The 19189-nt window shown below is 36.2% G+C and overlaps 1 protein-coding gene across 8 annotated transcripts in view; it reads left to right on the top strand.

Moving 5' to 3' along the window:
* LOC136029875 (tetratricopeptide repeat protein 7B-like) overlaps window positions 1-19189 on the top strand; it is a 235461-nt gene that overhangs the window by 5553 nt on the left and 210719 nt on the right. For all 8 annotated transcript variants that reach the window (XR_010618131.1, XM_065708342.1, XM_065708343.1 and 5 more), the window contains 3 exons: window positions 1358-1828; window positions 4779-5527; window positions 15150-15334. Coding sequence is in view for 7 of the 8 variants with exons in the window: in XM_065708342.1 (XP_065564414.1) it covers window positions 1358-1828; window positions 4779-5527; window positions 15150-15334 (1405 nt within the window). In the remaining variant the exon portion in view is untranslated. The remainder of the gene's footprint in view (window positions 1-1357; window positions 1829-4778; window positions 5528-15149; window positions 15335-19189) is intronic.

Below are 19189 nucleotides of genomic sequence, written 5' to 3'. Positions count from 1 at the left end.
AGCTATGGGGCAATATGAAATACTTACCAATTCCAATACCATCTCTTAGTCCTTATTCTGTTATGACTTTCAAGTTAAATCCTTAATAAACGAAATATAATACGTTTTTCATTAATCCTTATCTATAAAAATGCGTTTATGCAAATAATGAAGACATGTTAGGTTCTTAGTGCCATGTTAAGTGTTATCTTTAGGGCTTTTTCTGTCTAAAAAGAGATTGGCATCGGAAGGCTTTTTACTCAGCATCTAAAGTAGTTAATGTTGTACTGTCAACGTTTCTGATTTAGCTTACCAATCTCTTGGTGTTGGAAGCATAATCAATGTTGGTGTACATTCCTCATTCTATCAATTAGTCTTTTATGGAGAATTCTTTGGAGGCAGGTGTGGTCAAATACATCCAGACCACTTATTTCAGAGGCTATAAATGTTGAAGACCTGCAGCCGAGTAGGCTGCAGGAGTAGGAGCTCCTATCTGAAGTTTGCCTCGCAGATTTGAATATTTGATTCCAGATATATTAGGTGCTTTGGCTGAAGATAAGAATTGAGTTGACGATTACTCTTGCTGAAGATGCGATTTGTGTCCATACTACATTTGAGCTTCTTCTATTAGCATCAACCAAAGATTAAGGGACTTGAATTCCCCTGCCACCCTGATTTCTTCTATTTGTTGTCAAACCATCTTGTATTTAACAGGCTGGGCATGAGAAGAATTGTTTTAGAGATATTAATTATGAGGTTGTTCAAGAGTGGTGTTTGCCAAGTTGACAAAACATCATTTTCTTCTCTATAATCTATAGTATTCAAGCTTAACTTTAGGCTAACTTGAACATCTCTAACAGTCAATATGGCTCCAGACAGCATCCAGCTAAATGCAAAGATAAATACTGTGAGCTGGAGGACGCAACTTTGTCTTACGCCAAACTTTGGTAGGAATAATGTGGATAGCCCTTCATTAGTCTGGATTTGGGGACATGTATTATAGTAATAGGCTTTCATCAATTCATCATTTGCATTTGTCATCTTATCAGGCAGTCCTGTCTTTGATCATAGCCATCTTTATGCCACGTGTTAAGACTGATTTGAATACAGTCTTGAAATCTTTAAATATTCTAATTGTAACTGGTGGATGTTTTGCTGTTGCCTACTACCACTGTGAAACTACCACTCTGCTCGTACTAAATTTCGTCTCAGTTCCTTGAGAATTCTGCTGAGGAAATATTTATATTTTTTCTTTTTGCCTTTGCTCTTTTTCTTTTTTTTTCATTGTATCTAATATATTATGTTGTTATGAATGTTCTGTTCAAGTCCCAGCTTAATATTCAGTTTCTGTTTTTTATGAATGTGTTCCATTTTGCAGATTCGTTCATTAACTTCGCAGCTGCTGAAGCGAAATTAGAAATATTTTTAGAAGAAAATTTTGCATCCAATGCATCTGCAAACCATAGTACCTTAGTTGACATTACAAAGGAGCTTCTAAAATCAATGAAAGATGAACGTGGAAGAACAGAACATTTCCTAGATGGTTCCCTACTCTTAGCGAAAATTAATTATATTCAAGGAAACTTTGTGGAAGCCTATAAGAATGCCAAAGAAGGGGACGTTTTGAAGGGTGACACAAAATCCTTGTCATGTAGATCACTGAAAATTGCTGCTGAAGCTTTTGCAGTTGCTGGTCTTGTATTAGATAAGGGTGTTATTCAAACCTCTACAGCTGAGAAAGACGAGTGTGTCATTCATTATTTGAGTCTGGCTACAAATTTGGCGCTTTTGTATTCACAAGAACTTGATAAAGAAATTAAGCCCATTTCTCTACATCCCATTTTATCAGGTAAGATTTGGTAACGATACTTTTTTGCTTTATTAACAACTGATTACTCTTTAACTGTTAGCATAATTGTCGCCCCTGTGTCTTCATTTTTATGGTGTTATTTTACCAGACCTATTTCTCAAATTTTAAGAATCCCAACTTTTGTCTACCATACTGCTGTCTACCGTCCATTGGCTCTTCAGTTTTTCTTCCTCATACCTTTCCCTCTTTAGCCTGTGTGCATCCTTGTAATTGGATCTCCTTATGATTTTACTGTAAGACTCGAGGCATAGGGAGGTGATACTCCCATGCATTCAAGACCCGACAACAGAATCGGATTCACGATGGCTTATCCATAATCGTTGAAAGATTTTTAATCTGTATGATTTTATACATCACCCCTCAATTTTTTATTAAAAATGTTGCCAAAAAATGTTTGCACAAAACAGAAGGTAATTGAAATTTTAGTCTGAATAGTGAAATTCTGCCTAAAATTTAACTGCAATCCAATATTTTAGTTAATAAACAGAAAAGGTTATCTAACTTTAATATATCCGTTCAATTAGCATGTATTAAAATCTTGTCCTTTATATGAACGAACAGAAATTAATGAAAAAAGTTTAGAATAAATTTTCTTCAAAGAAATGAAGAGAGTAATGATAAAGCCAGGAATGACATCATATAATAAGTCAAACTAAAAAGGGATATACAATTACTATAAATGAACAAAAATTCGAAATGACCAGGAATAAAATCAAATAATAAGTCGAACTAAAAATGGATATACAATTATCATAAATTAACAAGTTAAGCTTAAAATCAATAAAAATTAAAATAGATAATCATGTGGAACTTTGAATGAACAATAATCCCTATGAGAGAATAAATGAAACCAAATATGAACAGAAGTTGAAGTGAATAATTTAGTAGAAAACTGAAAATGACATAAACATAACATTAACAATAACATAACAGACTAAACATAACATTAAATAATAGCACTAAAATCAAACAAATGAACAAGAAGAAAAAAAGAAAAAGAGAAAAAGATAATCAAATAACAGCAACAAAATACCACATCAGTCAAAATAAATAAATTAAATAAATTGAAAAGGAAAGATAGAAAGAAAAAAGGGAAGGGAGGAGAGAACTAACCCTTTAGGCATGAGAGGTGGTTTGTTAGCTCTTTTTTAAATTGTCTTTAAGAATGAATGACATAGCAGAATTTTAATAGGTAGGAAATTCCATATTGAGGCACTACAAAAAACTGGATTAAACTGATCTTTTTGAATGAAAATAGCCATGCCATTTCTAAGAGAAAGAGAAACACAAAATTTCTTGTGTTCATAGTTCAGAAAAGATATAATTGTTTGAAGAAGTTAGGGAGGAGCCCAACGAAATACTTAAAAATGAATCAAGAGGAAAGAAAGATGTATGTGGATTTAAAAAAAAAAATACATTAATCCAATAAATTAATGCTGAACTCGAGCCAGGAATGATGGAATTCCATCGATTTTAGAGCTGGTTATTACCAAGTCAATCGATGATATTTTGAGTAAGATCTCCGTCCGCCTTTAGGTAAAAGTGATCTTGTTGTGGTAGATATTTACATGAATATTGATGCTCAACAGAGAAGTTTTGAGCTTTATCGGCATGATTGTTTAATGCCGATAGTTTAAAGCCGATTATGAATCAATGCGAAAATTTATTTCGTCTATTAATATCATGTATGAACTAAAAAAACAATCATGTTTCTCCTGACACCGCGTTTGATTTTGTAAAAAAAAGTGTCGAGGGAATGTAGGGATAAATTTGTTCCTTTGGTGAAGAATTTTTCCGGTCGTAGAAATAATCCTAAACTTCCGAGACACAAACTCCAAACAATACGTGAAAAAAATAGTCTTTGGCGGTCGTATATTGAGTCACGACATAGTAAAGTAGTCAGACAAGGGCATTTGGATACTCAGTTGCAAGAGGATCCGGATGAATGGCATGCGTGAATAAATATAGGCTAGTGGGAATATGTGGAAATTAAGTAATAATATTTATGTCTTGAAATAAGAAGAAGCTAAGGATTGATGTGTAAATAGTCAACTAAAGGGATAAATATAACTGAATAGGATATCCTAATTGGTCTTTCTAAATATTTTTATAGGCAAGTCAGTTAACTGATAAATTGAGAGGTTCAATCTTGAATACTTTTTATAAAATCTGTTTTATTGCATACCTTAGATTTATGGCAGTTTTTTTTTTTTTTTTTTTTTTTTTTTTTTTTTTTTTTTTTTTTTTTTTTTTTTTTTTTTTTTGCTTCTGCAATCAGAAAAGTTAGAGTTTCTAGACCTCCATGATGATATATTTTCGCTTATTTTCTGCTGATTTTTCACATACGTTCCTTTTTTTCAAACCTGACGCCCGCTAACTGCAAAACTACATAACTGCATGTTTTGCATTAAAAATTAAGCTCCTGGGTTTTCCTGATCTTTTAAGACTTATATGATTGTGCAAGTTTCCATTTAACAAATTTAAAGAATCAAACTTAATTTTTAGTGTCCTTGGCGCTTTAAGGCTCGAGTAAAAAAAAATTCACGTATCAAAATAATCAAAACTACAAGGTAACAGAAAAAAAATATTCCAGGTTGTAAAGTTCTGTAATTAACTTTTTATCCTTTTTATTGCCTCCTTGTATTTTGTTAAATTAGAAAGAGAGGTAATCTTAAAAAATGATTGTTATCAAGGCTGCCACTGAATGTTAAATATTATTCCAAGACATACAGGCTGAAAAAATCCAAGGTACTAATAACAATTTAATTATGCTTTTTGAGATAATGTTTAATACATATAATTTTCCCAACATCCCAAACTCAGGAGTAGAATCCTGAGATCTTTGGAAAAACCTTTAGGCTTTATGTATGCTCTTAAAAATTATATTAATTTTATCCACCTTTATTTTTCTGGTTATTTTTTTTTTCAGGCCCAAATGTTTCAACAGGACCGGCCTTGAATCATAATCTTGGATCAATCATTGAGACTGCAATGTTAAAATGTGCTTCCTGTCTTCTCCGATTGGGGTATCGAGTTGAAGCGATAAATCATTACAGACTAATCCTGAATTCACTAGAATCTAGCTTGAGTCAAAGCATACGCTTTGCTGCGGCTCGGCAACTTGCTGAACTCTTGCTGCGTGACATGAGTGAGTGTATTTATAAGCCACCACCAGTCATTCCAGAGTGCGTTAAAAATGGCAAGGTTGTCAAGTACGTTGGTATTGGGCAAATTCCGGTGGCGGCTGGGGCTGAGGGACCACGAAAACCCTTGCGTTATTGTGGCAATAATGTGAACATTCCTAAAGACCTGAACGAAGAAATTCTATTGTTGTTGATGATGTGCGAAGCGCAAGCTGCACGAGACGCTGTTTTAAGTCAAGCACCAGAATGCGCTGCCACTAAGAGGCAATTATTTGAAACTGCCACATCTATATATGACCTGTTAACTGTTTTTTTCATGTATAACGACCAGAAAGCAATGATTTGTGAAACTCTAGAACGTGCGTTGAAGTTTTCTTTCGGAGAGCCATACGTTTGGTCGCAGTTAGCTTCGTCACTGGTTAGTATTGGCCGGTATACAAAAGCTATTGGTGCTCTCAAAGAAGCAACTCGCCTCTGTCCTGATATGACGTTGTGCCTCATGGCAGCAAGAATATGCTTGGAAAACCTAAATATGGTATGTCTATATATGCCTTAGTAGGACTGCAACTAAGGTTGAAAGTAGGAATAGGGGAGGGTAGCTAACTAAAAAATAGGTCTTAAAACAGCTGTGGTCAGTGCAGTAGTGTTGACTTGGTAATGATTGGGTCTTTTTTTTTTTCAGGAGTCTTCATTTAGAATGGAGGGTCATAGAAACTTGGGAAACGCTAATTGAATCGGAAATTCTGATTTTTTGTGCTGTTTTTAGGGCTAAGATCAGTCTGAAGCTACCTACCACCCCTTTAACACATCATTTGTCCCTGAAAGCAGGGGCGTCATATGTAAGAGGGAGGGAGATGCCCCGCCACCAAGGTTTTCAGCCAGTGAAAACGGTCAGTTAGAAAAATATTGACGTGAAGTGCCGCTATTTTACTTGCTGATTCTTTTTTTTTTCTGGCAAATGGACAGATGGAAATAATTGATATAAAATCCATGAAAGAAGATCAGCACATTTGGTTAAAATAAATTAAGTGATTTTAATATTAATATTACCCAAATCAGCCAATAAAAATGACCAGTCGCTCCGTAAAATCCTTTCCCCTCAGCAAGCGTATTTGGGGGGATGCCTCTGCCTAGGAGTAACTGCAGGAGGAATATGGTTAGTTTCGACCCAGAGGCAATGGTCCCACTCTATGTAGATTGTCCGTTATTCGGATAGGCAGGAAGGGTGTGCGAAAGCACAGGATGGCTGGCCCAACCCCCCATTGCATTTCCTGGCTGAAGGGCCATGAAACAGAGATCAGCACCGCCAGTTTGGACCTTAAGGGTCTAGTGCCGTCTTACTTACTTACTTACTACTACTTATTATTCGGATATACATTGTAGTAGAAAGGAGGATATCTTCCATCTTGTTGAGAACCAATTCGTGCAAGGATTTTTGATTTCTATAATCAGAAACCTGAAAGTATGTCTGTGGGTCATTCAACACTCCCTGCTCCCACCCCCAACTTTACACATTTATTCATGTTGTACTTCTTTTGGCCCATGGTCATTTAAACATTATTTGCGAAATGGCATTGTATGATTAAATGTTAATGACAATGTGACTAAGATCACAGTATGACTGTCCGAATTAGAAGGCATTTAGTACGCTTTTCACCAATAGTTTAGTTTTCACTAAACTTGATATTATGAGTTTTAAAACGAGAAGAAAATTACCAGGAAGTGCAGCATTGGCTTGTATAATGGAGCATTTTGAAAGTAAAAGTATGGATTAGGTGTCATAAATAGAGAAATTAAGTTGTTTTAAAAAGAAACATTTTATCTTTGAGACCATCTTTAAGGGACACAATTTTTTTTCCTTTGTTGCTGCTCGTCAACAAAGAGGGCAGCTACTCCAAAAAAAATGTGAGAAAAAAAAATATTATGAATCCCATGACCCTTGACTATCCGGATGTGAACCCTTTCTCATACTACCTCCTGTCAAATACATTGCACTGTCATTTCATATGACTACAGATAATACTCTATGCATAAAATCTTTAAAAAAGGTCCGTCCAGAGCAAAAGAACTTTCTAAACATTATTTATTATAGTGTAAAATACTGAAGATAGTGGGGCACTTAATCCGCGTTCAGTCATTAAAACTAATCCACTAATTCTGCTGGTGGTTGCCCTTTTCAAGTTTTGGGGGTTGTCAACACCAGCTTTTAAGAGATGCTGAACAAGTAAATGTTTCTCCAGCAACTGCTTTGTCAAAAAACTGACCAAATATTGCTGCAGAACTAAATTTAGTTTAATTTTTCTTTCTCTTGTGCAGAAATTGCATTTTCGTGGGTTTCATCAGCGAGTCAGGGTTACACGAGGGGACACAAGCAATATAAATATTAAGTTTATAATTCGATTTGTTCTTCTTCTTTGGACAGACCTAGAACCTTCGTACAACTGACCTAGTTGTAATATTGGAAGTTAAAGTTTTAATGACTTTTGTTGCATTTTGTTAAAAAAAATTATGCTCTAATTTCATTAGGATCACAGATTTGCTAAAAATTGGATTCGTTTGCCTATTCCATTTATTAAAGCCGATAAGAGTGGCTGCTTATTCTGGCTGTTCAGTGGCTGCTCAAAACAAATTCTAGTAAACTTCTAGGAAGAGTTTTTCTGACATTTCCTTCGAGTCTACCGAAAATATTGCGATTTTTAGCGACTTTTCCCTGATTTATAAAAAAAAAACACTTAGAAGCACCAAATATAAGTTTCAAGCCGATTGTAAAAAAAAAGTTATTTGACACATTTTGGACCCATTTTGAGGGGTCGATGCCCCCAAAATATTTGTTTATATGTTTTATATACCCGGGCTTTTGGCCCAGAGTTTTATGGTTTTAACTTTTAAACATTCAAGATAAAAAGTGTTGCCTGGCTCTTTTTCAGGCCCTATTTTCAAGGAACGTAATGATTTTGTTTTCATTTATTTTGTGTGTTGGGGTTTCTGTGATCCAAGGAGTTTCAGATTCAATTTTCAAGCTAATCGAAAATAAATTTTGGTCCATTTTTAGGTGATCCATGCTCCCAATCAAAAATGTTTTCGTGCAATAGGGTACCCTTGGCCCTGGGACCTACGGTATTAAGTTTCAAGACAATCTGAAAAATAATTGTTTTATTCTTTTCTGAGCTCATTCTCAGTTGGTTCAATATCTTTTGCTTTTTTTGTGCATTGGGATCCCCTTGTCCCAAGTACTTTCCGATATCAATTTCAAGACTGTCAAAAAATTGTTTTTGACCCTCATTTGGCCCTTATTTTTGGTGAATCAGCATTTTCCCCCAACTCTTTCGTGTGCAATGGGATCCTCTGGGACCAAAAAGTTAACTCTATAAGTTTCGTGTTGATTGAAAAAAAAAAATCTTGGGTCCTGTTTCGGGGGGTCATTCCCCTAAACTAAATTATTTCTTTTGCGTTAGGATCCCGTTGCCTAGGAGCTTATGACTGTCAGTTTTAAGTACCTAGTCAAGGGATTTTTTTTGTCCTGTTCTGGGCCTCTTATGCTTTCCTGACGAAAACTCATGGTCCCCTTGGCCCAGGAAAGATCCCTGAAAGTTTGCAGCCAATGGGAAAGCCAAGATCAAACATGCTTGTATAAGACCAATCCAAAGAGCAATGGTAACTTATATGTGTGAAAACTGGCACTAGTGTTGACAAAAAATACGATCAACGCCATCTAGCGTCTGGCGACATTTGAGATTTTTTCAAGCTATGTAGTCCTTTCCTTGTCAGGAACTGAGATCCGACGCTTATTACTACTCTAATTTTACCAATATATAATTAAATTAATTATCCTTATTGTCACACTGAAGAATGCCAAGTGTCGCCAAATGCTAGATGGTGTTGATAGTTTTTTGTCGACACTAGTGCAAAATCCCACTCTTATAAGTTACCCAAACTCTTTGGACCAATCTTTGGACAATTCACATAATTTATGACTCTCACCCAGGACCTGTTTGGTTCATGTCATCCCGGAGATATTTATTGGATCTGTCGATTACTCTGAGAAAAATGGTTATTCAGAATGGCATGTGGCTATCTCAGATGCAATGGGGGCAAAAAGAACACAGGAGATACCGGTTGCACTTTAATCAATTTTTACTGTTAAAAAGGGTGTCAAAGCTTTGAATTCCCAATCAAATGAACCCTGCCCTAAGTTTGTGAAACAAACTTTTCCATATAAAGTTATTGGCAAAAACAAATACATGGAATGATAGATAGATAGATAGATAGATTTATTCACACAAAAGCCCAATTGGGCCATGTTGACATATACAGAGCAAGCAAAAAAAAAATACAGCAACAAAACATAGATGAAAAGACACTAAAACTAATCATTTAAGAAAATCATCACGATACCTCATAGCTACCCGGACAAACTTTCCAATATTATTGTGTTGCAAGAGCAACACTTTGGTTTTGTCTTGTTTGTTTTTCCTAGCACCCCGATTTCAGCTTATTTCTAGAAAGTGGTAAGGGTCTAACCTCTGCGGTTTTTACAGAAAGTGTGGACCATTGGCCAGATTGATGAATATGACTGCATTTTGGAAAGTTTCGTAGAACTCTTGCCTGGGGCCAAAAAGGATGGTTTTTGCTTGTGTTTCTACCCATTTCTGTTTGTGATTTCAGCTGGGTTTATCATTCGGTTTTTCACACTTGGGATTGGGGTAGAAAAATGGTATCAGATCTTCAACTTTGAACGTTCTCTCATCGCTAAAGAAATTGATAAATTTCTTATAAATTATCACCGAATACCAGTTTGAAATTTTAAAGAGGTTGACAACTTCAGTAGTAAGGTACACACTGAAACCAAAAATAGGCTGATACAGAAATGATATCAGATGTGCCTCTTAAACTTCAAAATTATTTCATTGCTAAGGAAATTAGAGTTCATCCTTTGCTACTTTCTGAATGATGAGGATAGAAACTTGGCCTACGGCAAAAAAGTCAACTTTTGAAATAAGGCAGATAGATTTTTTTTTCGACGGCAGTCGATAGCTCTTGATGAGCCTATCAAAGTATATGTCATCCATTTTTCGGTAGAAAAATTTCTTCATGAGATATACCAGTTTGAAAGTTTAAAGGGGCTGGCAACTTCAGTAGTAAGGTACACACTGAAACCAAAAATAGGCCGATGCCAATTTTGAGACTTATAGGGGACTTTTAAGTAACAGTCGGCTGTTTAGCTCATGATCATCTTCGGCAATGAGGGGTTCGCAACTCTTGCTAGTTGGTGTACCCATTATTTGTTTCCGGTATATTTGATGGTAAGACCAATTTGATTCCAGTGGTAAGACATGTAGGGGCTTGTAAGTAATATTCGGCTGTTAGGTTACAATCATCTTCAGCGATGAGGGTTTTGCAACTTTTGGTAGTTGCAATGAGGGGTTTGCAACTTTTGTGACTTGTTGTACCTAGTATTTATTTTAAGATCCTTACAGATTAACAACTTCAGCGTTTAACCAAAGCGAGGAAACAAAACCAAAGTGTTGCTCTTGCAACACTTTACTCGGCAAAGCCGAAAAAAGGTTGCCTCAACATCTTACGTTGCCCATGCAACGTAGATCTAGTTTATATTTAAGAAACATCTACTTCTCAAAATATCCAAAATTCAATCCCTCCCCCCGACCTCCCTACCAAATAATGATAAGTGCAACTTCCTACATTCACCTAAAAAGTGATGCAAAGACTCATCCATTTCTCCACACATGGGCAACTGTAAGGACCATCCCTCAATATATTTTACCCTAAAAATTTCCTACGTTCTCCAAGAAGCATAAAATTCCCCCTTACATACATTGCCCATTTGAAATCTTCCTGAGCCAATCCCATTTTTGGGCAAGTATCTTCGCCCCAGTTCTTTTTAACCTCTGCATGTAGCCGAAGGGATGGCGAGGTGGCCTTCTCAGCTTGCCAAACCTGGACTTCCTGAGACTCTACCCTAGTGGCAACTAACCTAGATACAGTCGCTACCATCCTTCCTATCCCCTTTCCCTCATTCCAGCAATTACTTAGCCCTGTACGGTCTAATATATTCTTCACCTGATTTGGCCACGAATCCTTCCTTCTATCTTGAAGCATCAATAAAAATGCTTATTTAACTAGGCTATTATCTTCTATCGATGACGCCCTTTTCCTATATTTAATCATACTAATTAACCTACTCTGTCGCATACCCTTTATTCCTATATTTCCTCTCAGCACTAACCCATTAAACTTATTATCAACGCCTAACATTCGCTTAAAAAACCTCAACTGCTTTCTTTCTAAATTTAATCCCTTATTAAACTCCCAAAGCTGCGCCCCGTAATGTAAAGCCGATTTAATCCTAGCATTAAAAATATACTTTAGCAGTTCTACATCCCTAATTTCCTTAGTACTACTTTTACCTAACATTCCTAGTAGTCTATTTCCCTTACTTTCTACTATCTTAAGATGTGTCTTTCATTTCCCATCTGACTATAACCTACAACCTTAGTACTGAAATTCATTTACACGGTCTACTGTCCCACCTTCATACGTAAACTGACACTGTGAATCTATCAATTCTCCACTTAATTTCATGCTCTTTTTTCTTAATCTTCAATATTTTCTTATAGTTATTCTGAATCAACTTATAATCCATATAAATCTGGTATTTTCCCTACTACCTCTGTTATCCCTCGCTTTTCACAGTGCCTCCAAAACTTCCTGGCGTTTCCTTTCACAATCATCATTAGAATATCCATTCTTGATTTCATTCTTAACTCTGAAGTTTAACTCTGAACCTACCTCATATACAATATCATAAACTAATGCTAACGACTCCTCTATGCTTCCATCACCTAATAAATAACTTCGAAGACCACACTGCCTTTCCATGATGAAAGTAAAACAGTTCAAAATAGGGATGAAACCTTTTTATTGACAGTGAACAGATATAAATTTTTTTATAACATTTGCGTGTCTCTTATGGGTGTCTCTGATGATGAACACTGTATATGTGTTCGAAATATCCAGTTAAATAATTTTGTATCTGTTCACTGCCAATAAAAAGGTTTCATCCCTATTTTGAACTGTTTTACTTTCATCACCTAATAAAACCAAACATTTCTCTAATTCCTGCTGAACTTCTTCACTCATCGTCATACTCTGAAAATCTTTCTCTCCTGTTACTTTCAGTGCCTTTCTAATCCCTTAATCGTCATTTCTCCTGCGTATTTTCTTCCTATCACTATTAGCCGCTAGTTTCTTAGAACTAACCCACTCAAAAGTAGTCTTAGCAGGCAAGTGATTCGAATCTATCGCTGCCATCACCTCGAAATCCACACAGAGAAGCCAAAGAGGAACATCCACCAAAATCTAAGTAATCACGCTTGGATTAAATAAGTAAAATTTTCCACACCTCCATCCTTTCCAACTCTTCCTTTCAAAATAATTAAATTTGCCTTACCACAAAAATCCAAAATTTTACAACCCCAATTATTATTCCGTCTACTAGGGTCCTTACTTGCCCTCGGAGGGAGATGGATTACTAAATCTTCCCAAACCTCCCAATCAGCTTCATCCGTACAGGCATGAGGTGACATCAAATCTCCTGGAGTAACCCCAACATAAACATTAAAGTCCCCCATAAGATAAAACGAATCAGAAGGTAACTGAATAGAAAATTTACGTTTTTCATCCTCTTATATACACCACTTATCTTCCTCGTTGTACGAGCTTGACTCTGGAGGGATATAAACTGCACAAAAAATAATAAACCGTCCATCGGCTTCGACTCTTTAACCATATCAAATTACAAGAAACACTCTTCAGGCGTTGGGCTTTATGCTTAGACAAAAAATTGTCAGATACAAAAATTTCTACTCCACCGTAGGTTCGTCCATTCCTATATTTTTTACGATGGACAACGAAATGCCGAACCTTTCAAACTGAATTTCATTTCCCAACCTAGATTCAGACAGTACTGTAATATCAAACATGCACTGCAATACCAATAGACTATTAATTCTCATTTTATTCATCCTTGAATGTTCCAATGCACTATATTTATTATATCCTGCACAGCACCATGGCCCTGGTCTCCCTATTTTCGCGGCCGATCACTTCGATCTTGGAACCATAGCTTACGAGGTGCGATCTGCCTTTCATTTATTGTGGCCCTACCTCTAAGAAAAGATGGCTCTGTTGTATTCTGCGCACTGTCATTCGGGCCAATTATTCCAGAATTTCCTCTCTTTGGAGCACCCCTTTCAACTTGTGGTACTACAACAGAAATGAATGTCTTATGCACTTCGATTGCAATTCGCAATTGTATAGGATCACCAAATGCGCTACCAAATGACTGCATAGATGTGGCGATTGAGTTCGATAGCTGCGAATCCCCTTTCGGTCTTCCGCCATCTATCAACCTTACGTTTGAACCTCTAGCAGCCGATATCTGGTATGCACTAGCAACTCCCCTTCTATATTTACCACCCGGTACTGTATGCTCCTCTATCGCATCAGTTGCTAAATTGTATATATAACTCTTGTTCTCTACAAACAGTTCCATACCACACAACTTAGCCTCTTTTCCCGCTGATTCCGCTGCCACAAGGACAAATTTCATTCTTTCTCGCAAGCAATTCTCGCTCTGTATAGTCAGGTGTGATCCAAATTTTTATTTGTCTAAAATGTTGACCTGATTTCAGATCAAAATTGCGGCAAAAAGCGCTCGTAAATTTAACAAAAACGGGGTGGGTTTTTAATGAAATTTAATACGGAAAACGCCTTTTATGTCATTAAGATGTATCGATGCGTTCGGAATAAACTGGTTAAAAGTGGCAACTACATCTTCAAGTAATGTCTCTACTCGTCTTGACGGGTCAAAGTTGTACAAAATCAAATTTGTTCTTTTCGAATCAGCCTCCATATTACTCATTTTAAGTCAAATCTTCTCCAGTTCTGTTCTCAGAGAATCCGCTTCTTGCTGCATATTTATGTTTTTTGCCTTAACTTCAACGATCGCTCCCTCCAACTTAGTTGATAACTGTGCCAGTTCCCCATTTATTTCCACTATTTCTGATGAAATTGGGTCTATTTTTGCTAACTGATCATTCATTAGGGTGAGTATCGCCATTAATCATGATTCCGCATCATTCCAGATATGGCTAACCCCTGGCTTCTGGCCTTGTGTAAACATTCCTTGGAATAAAATGAACAAATTCAAAGCTCTGCTTATCACAGGTCTTGCCAATACGAATGCAATTATGTGCCACTATTATGCTTATTATTGCCAAACTGCCATACCGCTCTTTGATTTTGTATGAAGTTACCTCATTTTAAGAATTGAATGCGAACATTTCAATTAATGCAGTGGACAAAAACTCAGTCAATTCAATTTATCCAGTGACGTCACATATTCAACTCGGTTGCAGATATTGAATAAATATTTTTATTAGTTAATAAGACGTAAAAATATTCTATTTCGTAACTATTGAAAGAATTCAGTGTCTGATTAAATCAGGATAAAAAACCTTTAACAACTTCTGGTTCAAAACTGAGATTAATCCTTTTTAAAAGAATAGATAGATCTTAACTGTTCAACTACTGAAATTAGGCTGATTCTGATCCGTTTGTGTGTTAATTCTGATATCAATTGCGAATTTTTTCACCCTCGGTATTTCTTTAAAGAATATACGTTTTAATTTTTTTGCTACTCTGGGTAGTGGTTTGCTATTGACCAGGTTGCAGCTTTGGGTTTGGAATGGTCTTTTGACGGTGGTGATCAGTATATTCGGAAAGAGTACTGACTCGAGAATCGAATCGTTTAGCTTTGTTTAGGCCATCGGAATCTTATTTTATGTTGGAATTGTATGAAAATACCCTTCTATTCAAAGGCTATTAAGAAATATTTGAATTCTATCTTGTCTTTATTAAACCTCAACACCGATATGCAAGACACAAATTTGCAAGGGCATGTGTAAGGTAGTGGCTTTCTTGAATCCCGGAAAACTCGACATTTATAGATTTCCCTATATTTTTTCTCTTACCTTTTTCCGAAAAGATCGTTCATTATTATATTTTCTGAAAATAACGTGCTCCTCGAATTTTTTTTTTTTTTTTTTTTTTTTTTTTTTTTTTTTTTTTTTTTATAGATCGATGAAGGTCTTATATGGGCAGAAAAAGCTTTGGACATGGAAAGAGAGCAGCCACAAGGCATGGGATTAGAAAGTAGGGCCCATTTGTATATTGGAATAGCACATTTACTCAAAGCAAGACAGCAAAGGCTTAAAGAAGAAAGGAAAGCATCTACAGCGATGGCTAGCCAGGCCTTTACAAGGTCATTATTGTTATTTTTATTAGTACTTATTCATTTATATACCAACTCGATTATGCAATTTTTCACGTTTTTTTTATTACTGCCACTATTACTACTAACAACTCACCGCACTACCAAGCCGCCTGAGGCCAACACATTTACGCCCGCTCCTCCACCCTAATCTATTTAAAGCATCCCTCCTTACACCCTCCCAGGAATTTCCCATTTCTTTTCTTTGTGACATCCTCCCTCCCCAACTGCGAACGACCTGCTTTCCGTTTAGCCCTAGACGGTTGGCCGAAAAGGACAATTGTTGGCAATCTGTCATTCTTCATCCACAGATCGTGCCATAGCCCTCTTAACCTTTCTCTCATTATAGTTCTGAAAAGCGGGATTGAACTACACTTTTCGTACAGCCTACTGTTTGAAATACGGTCAGTCAGCCGGGTATCCAGAACGATCTGTTGGCAATTTCTCTGGAAAACATCTAAAAAATTTTCATCCGCTATTCGGAGCGCCCACGCTTCAGAGTCATATTTGACCACTGTCAACACTGTAGCCTTCAATATTTTAATCTTGGATTGCAGACTTATCTTCCTATTCTTAATTTTTTTTTTTTTAACTGTGAAAAACAGTTTTTTTTAACACCCTGAGCCTTGGCTATTCTACTTTTAACATCTTCACTAGTCTCAACGTCTTTACTTATAATACTACCTAGGTAAGTGAAGCTGTCCACTTGATCAATCTTTTCGTTAGCCAACGTCACTTTTCCATCTTCACTTATTCCGAGCCTTAGTGACTTGGTTTTCTTAAAATTAGTTTTTAGAACTATTCTAGCACACTGAACTCGCAAAACCTCTAAGATTTCATTCATCTTGCTCACACTTTCATCTAGAATGCTTAAATCATCAGCATAATTCAAGTCCAGCAGAGCTTTTCCTCCCCATTTGATTCCGTGGTATCCCATTGCCTTTCTTGTGCTCCTTAAGACAAAGTCCATCAAAATTATCCATATAAAGGGGGATAGAACATAACCCTGCTTAACTCCTGATATAATACGTATCCAACTGCTAACCTCCTTTCCTACCTTAACCGCAGCAGTGTTATTCTCGTACATATCATTAATCAATTTGATGTATTTGCCGGGTATACTATGCAAGAACAAGACCTTCGCCAAAGCTTTTCTAACAACAAAATCGACGCTTGCTCATAATATCTAAAACTGAAGACTAAAGGTGTTTGATAATTCAGGCACTTCTCAATTATTAAACTGAGAGTGAAAACTTGATCGACACATCCTCTCCCCTTCCTAAAGCTGAACTGTTCTTTCCTTATAACTATGTCTACAGCATCTCTCTGTCTAAAAGTATCATATTAATAAGTAATTTGCTACCTACAGAGACCAGACTAATGCCTCAATAATTACCGCACTCACTCTCACCACCTTTCTTGTACAGTGTTTTAATTAAGGCTTTCCTTTTAGTTTTGGTTATGGTGTTCTCACGCTGGGGTTGCCTCCTCTGTTATTTCCTACCTTGTATTTTTTTTCTTTTTTGTTATTTCGGGATTTTCTTACGTCTGTTTTATGGCCGACACATTGAGCCCTGCTCCCCGTCGTCCAGTTTAGAAAATTGTTTATTATGTAATTCGGTCAGTAAAAGATCTTGTCTTGTCTTCCTTAAATAGCCAGGTACTTCCCCTTTTTCAAAAAACATATCCAAATCTTCAGTAACTTATTTCTAACCTCAGAGCAACAATATTTAAGAAACTCATTTACCACACTATCAGCACCTGGACCCTTATTATTTTTAATCCTTTTAGTACTGTCGCTAGTTCTTCCTTACTAAACTAATCTTCCTTCACATCCAAGGTATCACAGACTTTTTGATTTTCCTCTATATCTTTTGTTACAACTCTATCTCGGTTTAGCACATTCGCCAAATGTTCTGCCCATCTTTATTTAACTCTTTCCTTATCATTAATTCTGGCTCCGTTTCCTATCTTGCCCGGATTGACTATTCCCTTTTAGTTTATTAACAAGCCAGTATAATATTTTACTGTTATGCCGCCTAGCTGCGTTTTTCAGATCCTCGGCAATTTTATCCATGGCCTCCGCTTCAGACCTCCTTAGTTCATATTTTAAAGCTTTCTCCATTTTCTTTACACCCTTTTGCTTTTATATGATCTATCACTCAGATAATTCTTGTTCAAGCCCCTTCTCCTGTCTATTAAATATAAAGCTTTTTCACCTGTATTCCTAGCTGCGCTCGTAACTTTCTTCCCTAAGACATCACCTTCAACTTCACAAATTTTTTCCTAAAATCATTCCATCCATTTTCCACATAGTCAAATTTTAAACTCTCCGGTCTAGTGTTCAACTGTTCCGGGAAAGTTTTTCTCAAATTCTCTTCCATGACTCTACTTGCATCATAACCTAGATCACATAACTTAGATAACGTAGATCATGTAGGCATCATTTGGTATTCAATCTTCCGTACACCAGTGCTTCTTCTTCATGTAGATCATGTAGTACTCACGTAGTATTCAGTCTTCAGTAGATCATGATCTATTTCTTGTTGGTCTACTTGTACTAAAGTGTATTCCCAGAAGGCTTATTGATAATTTGTCTATGCATAAGTTGCGTCTGGCTTCTTCGGGTCTATCCATAAACCCTTTAAATTGTGAATTTAATGTTTTAATAATCTTCACGAAGTAGCTGCTTTAGATCTCCAAAAGGCTTCTCCACCTTGCTCTTAGTTAATTGGCTGGGAATTTCGTTTGGATGCTCCCCTTCTTCTCCTTGCTCATTCCCAATAAATAGAGTAATAAAGAATAGGGTGGTGAAGGGTACTAGATGAAAAAATATCGCCCAATAATGGAAAATGGGTCGAAAGAGTCTTTTTAGTTGTTACCATAGTCAGTTCCTTTGTTATTGTGTTAGCCTCAAGCGGCTTGTTGCTGCAGTGAGTTCATAGTAGCATTTGGAGTCACTATTTTCCTTTCCGGAACTAACGGTAAAAGTATGGCAGTACGGCACGTGTGGAATGTTTCAGTTACTGCGAGTTTTTGCTATGTTCACCATGTTGGTACCCAGACGGTAATCTACTTGGAAAGTCTTGATAATGTACCATCTTAAATAAGGGGCCTTAATGAAGCTTAGGAAATGAGAATTTTGAATTTTGAATATGAGTATGTACACAGTTTTTCATTTTTTCCTTCCTGAAATCGGCTAAAGCGATTTTTTTTTATAATATAATATTTATTGTTATTTTTTTTATGTCAGTATTCTTTGAACTCTGCATTGTTATTTTTAAGTTTTTCGGGGGGAAAAACAAACAAATAAATAAGGGGTCATAAATACGTCGTAATTGTATTTATGTTACGCATAGATTTACATTTCCCAGCTTTGTATTGCTTCCATTTTTTCTCTACTTTGCGTCCACTTAAATTCAGTATTTAATTCAGTTTTTCTCTACTTCTTTGACATCCACTTAAATTCAGTATTTTTTAAAACATATCTTCAACTTATATGTGTGCTATTTAAGATTAACAAACGGGCCAGCTAATAATAGTTGGGTATAAATAAACAAATTGTATTCAGCTCTACAATGCCCAGAGGCTATAGTCTGCAAAGGAATAAACGCAACACAACATTAACATAAATAGTCTAAATAAAATAAGAAGAGAGAATTGAGAAAAAAAGAAACAAGCTTGACTTACTTGCCCTCAGACACCCAAACTACACAGAAACATAGAAATCTCCACACGAACGCACTGTCAGCCACTTTCCCTCCCCCTAAAAAAAAAAAAAAATAACAAACCAATTGAACAGCTGAATATCAAATTCATAAACTTCAAAACATAGCAATTTCCAGA

Source organism: Artemia franciscana, chromosome 8, assembly GCF_032884065.1.
Source record: "Artemia franciscana chromosome 8, ASM3288406v1, whole genome shotgun sequence".
In the NCBI taxonomy this organism is placed as follows: Eukaryota; Metazoa; Arthropoda; class Branchiopoda; order Anostraca; family Artemiidae; genus Artemia; species Artemia franciscana.
The sequence above is the reverse complement of the archived record's forward strand: the minus strand, read 5'-3'. Positions and strand labels throughout refer to the sequence as shown.